At 45.1% G+C, this 14,646-nt stretch overlaps 1 protein-coding gene across 2 annotated transcripts; it reads right to left on the bottom strand.

Annotated features, from left to right (window-relative positions):
- Positions 1–1,643: 1,643 nt before the first annotated feature.
- Positions 1,644–10,670, bottom strand: LOC130378329 (killer cell lectin-like receptor subfamily B member 1B allele A). 2 transcript variants are annotated; one of them, XM_056585116.1, is made up of 8 exons: positions 10,314–10,670; positions 9,178–9,327; positions 8,880–8,951; positions 3,427–3,477; positions 3,048–3,190; positions 2,770–2,882; positions 2,528–2,685; positions 1,644–2,024 (listed from the first exon to the last, which is right to left on the bottom strand). In XM_056585116.1, exons 1-8 carry the CDS (start codon positions 10,351–10,353, stop codon positions 1,660–1,662), a joined length of 1,092 nt encoding a protein of 363 aa, XP_056441091.1. In that variant the 5' UTR covers positions 10,354–10,670; the 3' UTR covers positions 1,644–1,659. The 2 variants fall into 2 exon arrangements, with proteins under 2 accessions (XP_056441091.1, XP_056441092.1); XM_056585117.1 differs by lacking the exons at positions 8,880–8,951; positions 9,178–9,327; positions 10,314–10,670 and adding an exon at positions 4,042–8,110.
- Positions 10,671–14,646: the final 3,976 nt, after the last annotated feature.

The raw sequence follows: 14,646 nt of genomic DNA on the forward strand, positions 1-14,646 counted from the left end.
CCGACACAGAGAGGCTGACCCCCCCCCCCTCCCAGTCTACCCCCACCCCCGGGAGGAGGTGTGTGTGCAGGGGCCATGCTCAGTCAGGAGGTCCCTTTTGTTTCTACAACCGACACAGAGAGGCTGAGGACCCCCCACCCCCATACCACCACCCCCGGGAGGAGGTCCTCCTGGGTGAAGGAGGACCAGAAGGTGTGGAGGTGTGTCAGTGTGTCTGAGGACCCTCCTCCACCTGGGGACACTCTGTAGAAGGACAGAGAGCCAGCAGGCCGGTCCAGATACACTCCTACTCTGGTGGAGCCAGCGGGGCGGAGAGGGAGGTCTGTCTCTGTACCGTTGTACCGGGCAGAGTAACGACCATCATAACAATAAAGAACCCAGGACTTGTTGTTCCCTCCAAGCCTGCTGTCATCACCCCGTCCTCTCCTTGTGATTCCTCTGTATGTCACTCCTATATCAACCACTCCTTCCCACTCTACCTCCCAGTAACAGCGGCCAGTCAGAGCCTCTCTACCCAACACCTGGAGATAGGTGTCAAATCTGTCTGGGTGATCCGGATACGACTGGTCCTCTCCAACCGCCGTCACCTTCCTGTTGTCCTCAGACAGAGAGAGGTCTCTGTAGGCCGTGTTGGGGTCCAGTGTGAGGTCACAGGCATCTGAGGGAGAACCAGACATGATGAGCTGCTGAACCGCTCTTCATCCTCATCATCATCATCATCACTAGCACTGTTCTCCTGCGCTCTGTGTACATATACATAGATATGAACACATACATACATGTACATATGTCAGGGGTTAATCTAAACCGGGAAATGTTTTAATGTTTCAACCCAGCGCCTCCTTGTCGAAAATTTTAAATTACTTAAAATCTCCCGGAATGGAGAGCGAGCGAGCAAGACCGCGCACAGGAGACAGACGTGCTCCTAACCCCGTTCGCATCTGTGTAGCGAGCGCGCAGCACAACAGAGAGGGATCTAGAAACTGTGCATGAGGCAGTGTGCACGTGAGCCTCAGGCGCCTCCTGATTGGCCTGGATCGGTAAGTCAACCAATCAGTTTACAGTGTAGGCGGGCTTTTATCTCTTCTCCCGAACCAAATTTATCAGTTCAGTGAATCTGAGAGTGTCTGAGAAGAAATTTAAATAATAAAGATAAAGTGTTCTTCCAGCAGGTTCCCGAAGTACGTGTTTTTTTTTCTATATACATTACTGTATGTAATGTTCTGCATCTATGGTAACTTAGCCATTTTGAGTAATTTGGCCTTACTATACGAGTCAACATACTGGTCCTTCACAAGCCTCAGAATGATCCATTTCTACCTCAAATTTTCAAAAGCTCCGCACCGCCCTGCTGATAACCCTGCTGATAACGCCCTGTCCTGTGGACACCTTCCCCCCCGCTCGGTCGCTTTGCTCCCTCGCCATTGATGTTTTCCCCCTTGTGAATTTTTTCTAGAAAAAACCCTGATATGTACACATACATAGATACACACACCTCAGCAATAACGTTATGAACACATCAACAACAATATTATGAAAACATCAACAACAATGTTATGAAAACATCAACAACAGTGTTATGAATACACTCATTCATCACTAGTACTGTTCTCCTGAACATGACATGTGTGGGGGGGGGGGGGGGTCATGTGATGATAGTTACACTATTGCTACATCAACAACAAACATCTCTCCTTGGATCCAGGACTTACCAAAGACAAGCAGCTCAGCGCTGTGATTGGCCGTGCCAGCGCTGTTGCTCGCCATGCAGCAGACCGTGTTCACGCCGTACCTCCCACCTCTGACGAAGAGGAAGCCCCTCTCCACCCAGGCCTCTGATTGGTCGTCTCTGCCGTCCCTCTCCAGGGGCCTGCCGTTGTGGAGCCACTCTACTGTGGGCTCCGGCGTGCCGCCGGCGTGGCAGGTGTAGCGGGCCGTTTGGCCCACGGGCAACACGTGGGTAGAGGAGTGGAACTCTGTGATGCTGGGGGCCTCCTCCTCCTCCTCCGTGAGCATCACTGAACCTGAAGAAACCAGGAGGAGAGGAGTGAACGTCTACAACACGGATCTAGAGATGCAGCGTCAGACACTGCCTTCACTCTCTCCTGACACCTGTCCACTAGAGGGCGACCCAGGGGATTCACACCCAGTATTCTGGCCTGCCTTTTCATACATGATTGAGTATCACAGCAGTGTCTACAAAGATTACCCAGGGAGGGGAAGTCACTCCACAAAGAGATTAACGGGTCAGGGGCGGAGCTTGAAGAGAAGAACGCCAAACCGTTCAGCAGCTCCAATAGAAACTAGTGCAGGTGAACCCAGAAAGGGTTGAACCTTGTGATCTGACCTCACTAGACCACAATAGAAACCTGACCTCAGTAGACCACAATATAAACCTGACCTTTGTAGACCTAAACACATCCAACAACCTTTCAACTCTTAAAGAGTGTATTTACTGTATCTACGGCACAGAGAACAGAAAGGAGGAACCGTTCTCCACTCATGAACACAAACAAAGTCTACGGACCCTCTTTGTTCCGCTCAGCCTCCAGATGATCCAGGTCTAGGACCTTCTCACAGATCCAGTGGTGCAGTCTGTTACACGGTTCTTCAGACCAGCCGTCCTCCCCTGCTACGACGCAGTCTCTTGCTCCGCCGTCATCGCGTGGTTTAACGTGTCTCCAACTGAGAACCACGAGGAGGAGACAGTGGAGGTCAGTCTGTCACTTTCAGAGAAGAGATGCTGCTGAACAGAGTCTTCAGCCTTACCTTGAGGTCATGGGGGTACCATCCACCCACTTGTGGGTCCCCTCTTTCTCTCGATCACTCAGTCCAATCCAGGAAGAACCCACCAATCTGCTGACCAACCTGGAAACCTGGTTCTAATAGTAAAAGCATATGTTATCATGACCACAAAGTACACACACACACACACACACACACACACACACACACACACACACACACACACACACACACACACACACACACACACACACACACACACACACACACACACACACACACACACACACACACACACACACCAGTTCTTCTCTGCTGTTGATGACCACCAGGTCTGCCTTTCTCTTCTGACAGTCTTCTCTACTGGCCCTCCAGCCCTTCTTAGTAGTAGAAACACGGTAGAGACTCTTGTCGTGAAGCATCCAGCCCTGAAGCGTCAATTCATCTGTTGAATGTAAAAGAACATCCTGAACAAACAGAGAACTGCTTATCTTACGGTCTTCGTTACGGACACACAACCCTGAGACCTGACCTTAACAGACCACATAGAAGCATGACCTTAATAGACGACAATAGAAACCTGACCTAAGTAGACCACAATATGAATCACAGAAGCAGCAGGTGTTTTTGAAATGAATGTTAATGACGCGATTGATTTAATAACTTGGATAAAACCCTCACCGAGTTCATCCAGTAAGTGCTCTCTCCCCTCTATCCAGGGTGACGGTGAGTCTAGGACAGGACAGAGGAATACAGAAGATATGAGCTCTAAAACAGAACGACATTGTCACTAAGCATCACAGGACCCACAGCCAAGCAAACACAAAGTCCATAATTATTAATACTAATAATTAATATTATTAGTATTAATAATATTAATACTAATTAAAATAGCAATAACTACAGTTATCAATATCATTATCGTTGCTATTGTTACAATTATTCATATTAGTTGGCCCAACACAAATTCTAACAAATACAATAATGATCATTATCATTGCTATTATTACAGGTTGAGCGCGCGCATTGCACGCTCAGCCTCTAGTTGTAATTAAACCCATAGCTATAATGTGGAAACCCCAGTCGATAATGTAACACATTTATGAGCACATAATATAATTACATTTTACCTATAATGTTACAACGTATAACATTTAGGTTCAGCTATAACGTAATGAAGCAAGCATAATAATTTCCTCTCTACGTTATGAAGCAAGCATCTTTTGCCCGCCAACGGAGCTTCATGCCAATTCATTGTGAACCACGGCCGAGATAACCACCGTAGCATGTCTTTACCTGTTGTGGAAGAGGGAGGGACGGCGGAGAACCAGACGCAGTCGGTCCATAATATCGTAATGACCATGGAAGAGGCAGTGAATGAAGTATTGATTAGACAGCGATTTATTAGATACCACCGCTAATAAACCGTTGGAACACACAGGACCGGTAACCCTAGCAACGCCGGTAAACAAACCCCTCGAAGCCCAATCCCGACGCGCTACGGCCGTCCGGAGGCTCACACAGCTTCTGGCCGTAATATTATACATTACATTTATATCATATTATATACTATTATAGATAGAGCTCCGGGAGTGCAAACGGCAACAATCCCTTCTCCTCCATGCTGCGGTTCACCCGGTCGGCACTGCAGGGAACGGTTGGCCGGTTGAAAGCTGATTGGCTGTTACGTTACGTCACTCAGTGGCCACGCTGTTGAACGCTGATTGGCTGTTACGTTACGTCCCTCAGTGGCCACGCTGTTGAAAGCTGATTGGCTGTTACGTTATGTCACTCAGTAGCCGTTGAATGCTGATTGGCTGTCATCACACGAATGTCGCGGTGAAGTTCAAATATTTCAATATCATCCCCATAGATATATATAGAACACTAGATACGCCACGCCCCTCTCAGCCGCGGCACACGGAGCCGCCATCTTGTGTGGGTCTTGAGTAGGTATTCTCAGACTGTCAGACAGCCATAGATATATATGTTCACAGCTCATTTCTCAAAAAAAAACAATGCCAGTTCATTGTGCTGCTTTCAAGTGTGTACACCGTCGTTCAGTACAAACCAGATCAGAGGGAATCACTTTATAATTATATATAGTTATATATAACTATATATATATAGTTACATATATACATATATGTGTGTATATATATATGTGTATATACACACACATATACATATATATATATATACACACTTTTTAACATATAAATGTCATGTGTTAAAAAGTGTGTTTCTTGTATAACATAGAGGAAAAAAAAAAATCTTAAAATCAAACATGGAATATCAACTATGATGTTTTTAGTGTCATCCACTGAGCCATCACCGCTCAAATTTGCTACATCTTTGTATGAATTTTCCATATGGTGTAATGCACTAGACAGCGGGTTGACCCATTCAAGATGGCCGCCGCGGTGGCCGTCAGCCGACCGGAGCTCAACATTGCCGTGACGTATCTAGTGTTCTATATATATCTATGATCATCCCACTGCAGACACAAATGGGCGTTCTCGTGTGGTGGGGGTTCCCCTTCACGCAGACTGGAACGCCCCCTTCTTATTCTTCGTCGCCTTTCTCGCTGAACTGTATTCAAATGTCAAAGTGTTCTACTCCGAAACCATGTAAATAGTGTTCTAAATAAACTTCCAAAGTTTTTCAAATCTTATTTGGAAAATAACTTCACATGGTGTGTCTTTTCACAATTTATTCGTTACCAGCATTCGTAGTGTTGATCAGCAGTGAAATAGTCTGCCGCTGGGGTTGACAAGTTACCGGACTAATACCCATGCAAGTGAACGGAGCGTTCCACGGCATTGAGAAGACCCGTGTAATAAAGGCCTATAATATTTCTGTTTATGGCATAGATTTCTCCTCAGATTAGCCCAATAAAGCAATGAGACAAAAAGAACACAAACGCTTGATCAAAGGCCCGGCCTTTGATCGAGTCTCTACGTTGAATTTGTATGGAGTCATGTCGCCCCTTCGCGTTTGGTGTGGACGCACCTTCACCTGTGCGACAGGCCTGCTATTCTATAGCAGTAAGATGTTTAAAAAAATAACGTCTAACCTGGGCGAGTCGCGGTGTGTGCGTGTGTGGTCTTACCTGGGCGCGTGTGTCGATGACGGAGCCGTTATGTTTGAAAACATAACGTGTTACCTGGGCGAGTGTCGCTGCGGTGTGTGTGCGTGCGTGTTTGTTCTTACCTGCGCGTGTGTCGATGGCGGAGCCGTTACGGTTAAAACATAACCTCTTACCTGGGCGAGTGTGTCGCTGCCTTTGTATTGGCTAGTGGTGTGTGTGCGTGCGTGTGTGTGTGATTCCGTGTATGTTTGTGCACAGCTGCGTATGTGTGTGGTGTGTTTGTTCGGTGTGTGTGGATGCGGTGTGTATGTGCGTGCTTGCGGTGTATGTATGCGTTTGCGTGTGCTGTGTGTGTGTGAGAGCTGCAGGCTGCTTGGCACGTGCACACTGAACAACTTGAGTAACTGGTGCGACAGGCCTGCTATTATATAGAAGTAAGACTAGAGTGTCCGTGTGTGCGTTGCCTGCGCTCAACCTCTAGTAGTTTTTAAACCCATAGCTAATAATATGAAACTGCCCGTTCAGCACGGAGGCAGAACGGGTAGAACTCATCGCCATCATCTTAAATGTTACTGTCGATATTCTATTTAATTTCTGAGCGCATAATGTAATATAATTAAATATTAAAAAAAAGAATTGCCTATAATGTTACAACGTATAATATATTGGTTCACCTATAACGTAACGAAGCAAGCATAACAATTTTCTCCTAACTTCATGAAGCAAGCATAATATTTTTAAGTTTGCCGTATTTGTATATCAGAAGATTCGACCCTGAGGGTTTTTCACACTTGATGCTTTATCTGCGGGCATCGATGTCGTTCAGACATCAGCAGAATCTAGGGGGGTGGGCTTGCAAAGGGCGGGATTGGACGCATGGTCGAAGTTCGCAAGAGGCGGGATAAGTGCGGCCGCTGACACTGTAGTTTGTTTTGGTTTGACCGCAGACAGCACGGAGGCAGAACGGGCAGAACTCATCGCCATCATCTTAAATGTTACTGCAACGATGCATCATATATATTCTGTTGCATTCACAACATCCGAAGAATCGATCAATGAAAGATTAGAGCATGAGTTAGAGACAAATTCAAGAAAAGACGAAGAAGAAGGGTGTCGCGAACGATACTGGAGAAGGAGAGTGTATTTTATTGCTTAAAGGTCCCATGGCATGAAAATCTCCCTTTATGAGGTTTTCTAACATTAATATGAGTTCCCCTAGCCTGCCTATCGTCTCCCAGTGGCTAAAACTTGCGTTCGGTGTAAAACGAGCACTAGGTATCCTGCTCGCCTCTAAAAAAAATGGAAGCTAAGGGGCGCTGATTTGTAATGTGGCCCCATATGGGCGTCATAAGGGGCCAAGTTACCTCCCCTTTCTCTGACTGGCCCGCCCAGAAAATTCGGCCTGCCAATCGGACAATGAGCTACGACCATGCGAGCGCCACATGTGTGGTGCTTTGTAGTTTGGATAACCGTTCTGCTTTGATGCTATGGCGCATAAAACGTCGGTTCTTTGACGTCCCTAGTAATTCCACAACCAGACTGTAGTTGGGGTTATCTCCGCCATGGTTGAGAAGGAATTGGGGGAAAGGAACTTTGGCTTTGACTCCCTGAAGTACATGAACCATGACATTGAGGAGAAAGGGATTGATTGTTGTATGCTTCGTCATTGCGATACATCCACTGTAAGCAGAGCGCATGGTACCTTGGCCTCAAGCTGCTCAGGGCCACACCCCCACCCTCCTTCTTGACCCGCCTCTCTCCTCCTCATTTGCATTAAAGCTACTGACACAGAAACGGCACATTTGGGGAAAGCTCAATGTGCGACTGCCCGTAGTGGCTGTAATTCTGCACCACGGCTGAATTTCAGGAACATCTTCAAATACTGTGTTTGGGGCCCACTAATACCTATATTAAAGCATCCATGAAGTAGCATGCCATGGGACCTTTAATTTCCCATAGCACAAACACTGGGACAAATGCAGTTGATTTCTTGTTTAAACAGGGTAAGAAAACAGGGAGTGGAAGGATGCGACCATATAATGTTCAGCTAACTGTTGGGGGATTTGTTTAATGGAAAGTGTAGTAGACTATGCATGCAAATCAATCATTCAATAGCTTTTACTGTTATTCAGGGCTCAAAGTGCATTGATACAAAAAAAAATGCATGGCAACTACTATTGGTTAGTTGGAAATAATAATAACAAACAGCTGAAAAATGTGTTCATGTTACAACAGCTAAGGCAGCAACCTACCTAACTTTCGTGAACTAAAGCACAGGCTTGTGTGGGGGGGGGGGAGGGTGAGGGGGGGGGGGGGGGGTGTGAGGGCTAGATTACAGATTGTGGCTACCTGACGTGAGAGATGTTTTTTTTTTCTTAACAGAAGAATGCGTCATTGAGATTAAACATCTCTTCAAGTGATCTGGCCAAGACAAGCAGCAGTAGCCTACAGTCACACATAGCCTACACATAAAACATAAGAAAAATAAAACAGCTAATACAGTCGGCAGGGGGGAGGGGGGATTTCAATATCACAAGACATTTCTGGAGGCTCAAGGAGATGGAGAATGTTTAAAGAAAAATAAGGTTTTGCAAAAAAGTGTATTTGATGGACATAAGGCTCAGGTGGGAGAGTGTGTCGACGGCGGGGCTGTTATCTCAATCTTGCCGTTGTTTTGAAACATCTGCATCCACGTGTGTGCAGTGTGTGTATGCACGTGCATGTGTGTGCGTGTGTGTGTGCATGTGTGTGTGGTGTGTGTGTAGGCGGTGTCCTGCGCTGCATTTGTCTTGAAACGCCAGCATCAGCACGCCCGTGTGTGCAGTGTGTGTGCATGTGCGTGTGTGTTCGTGCACGTATGTGTGGATTGTTTGTGTGTGTGTATGCTGTGTTTATGGGTGTGCATGCGGTGTATGTGTGGTAACCCTATTATTATCACTAAATCTAACAAAAACAATATTTAACATTATCATTGCTATTAATACAATCAATGATATGATTACTGTATTGTAATTCTATTCAGGAGGATAGGATTTAGACTCACTGAAGCGCAGGGAGATGAGGAGAATACTCAGCAGTCCGATGCTCACAATGACAGTGATGTGAAACCATAGAGCTGTTCAGGAGTAGGACACACACACACACACACACACGCACACACACACACACACACACACACACACACACACACACACACACACACACACACACACACACACACACACACACACGGTCACTTCGGCTAAAAAAACCTTAAATGTATTTGGAGGAAATCATACTTTTTTGGATCATTGTTTTGGACTGGATTATTTCTTTTAAATTCTCTATAAAGGGGCACCTACCAAATCTTCTCTTCCTGGTCTCCTCCCGGTCCAAAGACGTGTCCTCAGGTTCCTCAGAGAGTCCAGGCTCCGGTTCAGAGATCGTGACCTTTGTTACTCTCTGACGGCTTCCACGGCGTCTGGACTTAGCCTTCTTCTTTGCTCTACCAGCTGAAAAAACAACGTCACTTGTTTTCATTCTGACCAATTATCAGCTTGCACTCAGATATCATCAGTGTAAGGAAATGTTTTTCTTCTACTGCACACAGACTCACGAACGCACTCAAGCACACGCACACGGACACACAGAGTAATGTACACACTGATATATTCATACAGCGTGGCTGTCATTCACAGTCCAGACTCCCTACGGTCTCCAGAATCCCTCCCCGTCTTGAAGAAACACCTGAAGACCTCTACTGAGAACACCTCAGTAAGTGATGACTGGTACTGTGGCTCTCGTGTTTAGAACACACTTAAGCAGAGCACGTACTGGTCTCTAGCATACATGTAATTATTCCCTCATTATTGACACATACAAGCACATAGTTATACAGTAATGCACACAGAATTACATACGTATACAAACAGTAATGGAGGGGGGACAACATGTGGCCTGCGTGTTGCCAGGGTCTTTCACATCGGCCCACGCAGAAAACACAAGGACATGTATTGTGGGATAATCTAAGATATGTTCATATTAATGACAAATTTTATAGAATTATGTTAAATTCATAAGTACACCTGATATCACTTCAGTTAAATGAGAAGCCATTATTAAAACACAGAATTCTTGATTAAATTAACCATTGTCACTCTAATGTCACGTGGCACTACCATTAATAATAAGTCTTGAGAAAACTAAACTTGTGTTCTGCTCCCTAAAGTTACTCTGCACTCTGTTCCACGTATACTTGAGATGCCTATCAATAGTCCGTTACTCATGGGCATAATCACAAGTCAAGTTAGGTTAACGTGAGCTTTTTGTCTCAAACGCACACATCTTTATTTAGAATAAATATATACGGTCACTGGTTCATCAGGTCGGACCCTTTGGCTAAAAAGGTTTTCTAAAAGTACATTTTAAATGTATGCAGTTGAAAACACTTTTCTTTTACTGAATTATTTATTTTAAATCCTCTCAAAAGGGCACCTACCAAATCTTCTCTTCCCGGTCTCCTCCCGGTCCATAGACATGTCCTCAGGTTCCTCAGAGAGTCCAGGGTCCAGTTCAGAGATGGTTACCAGGGTTCCTCCCTGACAGCTTCCAATACGTCTGCTCTCAGGAGTCAGCTCTGCTATATCATCTGAAAAAACACGTCACATGTTTTAATTCTGACCAATCATGAAGTGACAGCGTTTTTCCTCTACTTGTATCAGATGTCTTCATTTGACTCACGGACGCATGCAAACACAAACACACACAAACCACAAGATATTTTTTAAATTGAATATAAAGATAAAACATATAGCAGACAGCTTTTCAACTTTTCTATCACAACTTTGTCATTGAGTGAGTGAGTCTGAGAGAGAGAGACATTGGCCCTCATTTATCAAACGAGCGTACGACAGAAAACGTGCGTAAAATGGATCTACGCTCATTTCAACGTTGAGCTTGGCATTTATCAATTTGAACGTGAGCGCAGGCTGCGATGAAATCTCACGTCAGGTCTGAGCTCGTGTACGCAAGTTTTTTTGGCGCAACACACGGGTGTTTCACTGATGAATAGTGCAGCACAAGTAGCCCATGTTGCACATCTGTATTAATTACTAAATAAATTGGAATTAGCCCAGCCGTTCAAACAATTACAATCAAGTCAGCCCTAATTAAAAACAGTATTGCTATGAAAATAATTAGAATGTGACAGGTGAAATGTTTATTCAGCTGTCTATATAAACAGGAGCTTTGCCAAATAGGTGGTCGAGTCGCAGCGATGGCAGATCTGGCTCTGTTAGAGGACCTCAACGCACGTCTAAGACGAGAGAGAGTTTTTCGAGACCGCGCCGATTTTTTTATGGAGAGCGATGAATGGCTCTTGAGTCGTTTTCGTCTCCCAAGGCATCTCCTGATGGAGCTATGCAATGATTTGGAGCCACAGTTAAGGCGAGAAACTAGGCGATCAAACGCAATACCTGTGCCAGTGCAGGTGTGCTCTACCTTGGGGTTTTTGGCCACCGGGACCTTTCAGCGGGAGATCGGGGACAGGTCTGGTATTTCCCAGCCAAGTATTAGCCGAACCATGCCAGCAGTTTTGGCAGCTATACTGTCCATCTCTGAACGTTATATTAAATTCCCATACACTAACGATCAGCAAACTGGAATCAAACGGGATTTTTATGCTATTGCTAGGTTTCCAAATGTGATTGGTGCGGTTGATTGTACCCATGTGCGTATGAAGCCACCATCTATTAATGATTACCCGTACATCAACCGCAAAAGCTACCATTCGGTTAATGTTCAGATTATTTGCGATGCCAGAATGTCAATCCTGAACATGGTAGCCCGATGGCCTGGGGGCACGCACGATTCTTTTATTTTCCAAAATAGCAACGTTGGGCATCGTCTACATCAGGGCGCACTACATGGTCAGAGTCATCTCGGTGAGTTACGCTGCAGTCGCACTGCACCGGCCTCCTCCCGTTTCTTGCTTGGCCGGCTTCACAGCCGCAACACGTTTTTTGGTGATGAGCTTCATGTCGGACCATTTTTTCTTCACCTTATTCGGAATTAAATAACTTTAACGGAATGCAAACAATAGCATATATGTGAAATGTTTTAAGCTGGATAACAGAAGTTGTACATTTAATTTATTATTTAATTAATTTAATTAACAAACCTCTTCCGTAGCCCGACGAACATTGGAAACAATATTCACTGCAACAGTTATTTCCTTCCATATAGCATTCTTTTGCTGGCCTTTATTGCCAGCTTTTAGGCTGCCAAATAAAACCAGACGGTTCGCATCCACCAGTGACCCGAGCGTCTCCATTTGGGTCTCGGAAAAATTCCTCTATTTTACCGTTGGACGTTTCTCCATGTCGTAAAAGTTGGGGGCGAGACTTCTGAAGACGTGCTTTTATATGGGCGTGTCACGTTCATTACGATCGATCTCAGCCGCCGTATTTATCAACGCAAGATCCTTCGTACGCTGGGATTGGTGTGATACGAAGGTTTCGTAAATCTCACGTGGGTCCTATCGTAAGATGAATCATGCGTTCAGATTTGCGCTCATTTCTACGTTCGTTTGATAAATGAGGGCCATTGTGTGTATGGTCTAAAAGCAGTACGGGTTGTTCCAGTACTTGATGTTAACTCTGATTCGTATCATTTCTGTGAAGCCTATCTCTTCTGCTCACAGGGAACTAACATCCACGCAAACCACGTTTATGTTGAACTTCAATCATTCACTCCTGTGTGTGTGTGTGTGTGTGTGTGTGTGTGTGTGTGTGTGTGTGTGTGTGTGTGTGTGTGTGTGTGTGTGTGTGTGTGTGTGTGTGTGTGTGTGTGTGTGTGTGTGTGTGTGTGTGTGTGTGTGTGTGTGTGTGTGTGTGTGTGTGCATGTGTGCGTGTGTGTGTGTGGGAACACTTTAAAACAAGGTACGCAAAAAATTGGGTAGTTACTGAGGAACGAATAAGTAAAGAATGATTCATAACTCCTCAGTAGTTACTGAATAACTGTCACTTAGGGCCCCAGTTAGGGCCCCAGTTGTTCATCATTCGTTACTCAGTAACAAATACAGTATCCCCTAGTCTGTTTACCAGTAACTCCTCAGTAGTTACTGAGTAACCGCCACTTACCTACGTTTTTGCGTACCTTATTGTAAAGTCTTACCAAAACATTTCTATGTTTGGGACACTGTTTGGATGTATATCATGACTTCATCATTAGTCTGAGTAACAGCAGTATCAGTCTAAGAAGTGAGGATTTAAACATTGCTCAGAGGTCGTGTGATTGAGAGGAGGGATATGGCTGTTTTAGTGATGTGGTTGACATGGTGTGAATGATTTTAACTGTTGGTTCTTTTGAATTCCGCATTCTCCGTTCGCAAACATTTTTTGAATTGTAAGATGACACATTTTTACACGTAAAAGTGACTTTTGTGCTTTGACAAGTAAAAGGTTAATGTACTTATCCGAGGGAAAAGGCCTCATAAAAAAGTTAATATTGACACATACACGCACACAAACACACACACAAACAGACATCTTTGCTGTTGTGCAAGCTGTGATGGATACTTGCAGACTTGCAGGCTTATATGGTAATAGTAATGAAGAAACTTATTTACCTTGAGATCTTCATTTCCTCCTTTGCACCGTTGCGTCTCCAGATACGTAGAGCTACAGGACGCTAAACCCTTTGATAACCCCTTGTTATCTGTGGTCTGTGTGTGTGTGTGTGTGTGTGTGTGTGTGTGTGTGTGTGTGCGTAGTTTTGTGTTTCTTTTCCATGTCGTCAGAATAATTATTGAGTGTATTTCACAATATATTCTCAGCCATGGCAACATGTCTGTATTTGGGGGGATGGCTCTGTGGGGGAAACTCCCCGGCCGTCCGAGCAGCCTTGAAACACCACATCCCCATCAGGTCAAACAGTTTAGAACGCCCTGGACCAGAGATCTGAAGGGCTTCGCAGGCCGCTTCTTGACCCTAGCCCCCCAAAGGGCAGGGAAACCCCCCCTAATATCAGGGAACCTGGAGAAGGAACCCAGAAGAGGGGTCCCTCTCCAGGGATGGTAGGAGTGCAATAGGAGACGTAATAATGTGCAGACGTAATGGTAGCATAACTAGTGCTATCTGAGAGATATCCTCTATCCATCGCTATCTCTTGTCTTTATAGTGCAACACTGAAAAGCCGTTGCTTTATTTATTCCATGATTTTGTTTAGATGTACTTAAAGGCTTCTTTAAGTACACATAAGATAGAGAGAGAGAAAGAGAGAGAGAGAGAGAGAGAGAGAGAGAGAGAGAGAGAGAAAGACATAGATAGAGATACATAAATAGAGATGCAAAGATAGATATATAAAGAGAGAGAGAGAGAGAGAGAGAGAGAGAGAGAGGGAGAGAGAGAGAGAGAGAGAGAGAGAGAGAGAGAGAGAGAGAGAGAGAGAGAGAGAGAGAGAGAGAGAGAGAGAGAGAGAGAGTTTCAGGATCTCAGCCAGGAGTTTCTGGCTGCCCTTTTTGTCTTTCTGTCCTTCATCGATACTGGTGTCAATCTGCTCTCAGAAGAACCACCATCCTTCAGGAAAGATAAACTCCTCCTCTACCAGAGTGCTGTGGACAAGGCCTTTCAATGTGAGAATGGACACCTGGACTTGTTCCTCCGCTTCCTCCTGGACCTGACTGAAATCCAGTTCTCCGTGGTTTCCCCGATAAAGAGACTAAAAATGTACAAACCCGACGATCGGAGTCTGCTTAGTGCAAAAGTAATTTGGGATTGCGTTTCTCTTTCACGGCGCAGAAGAGAAGAGAGAGGAGAGGAGAGGATAGGGA

Source organism: Gadus chalcogrammus, unplaced genomic scaffold (genome assembly GCF_026213295.1).
Source record: "Gadus chalcogrammus isolate NIFS_2021 unplaced genomic scaffold, NIFS_Gcha_1.0 GACHA071, whole genome shotgun sequence".
NCBI classification, from domain to species: Eukaryota; Metazoa; Chordata; class Actinopteri; order Gadiformes; family Gadidae; genus Gadus; species Gadus chalcogrammus.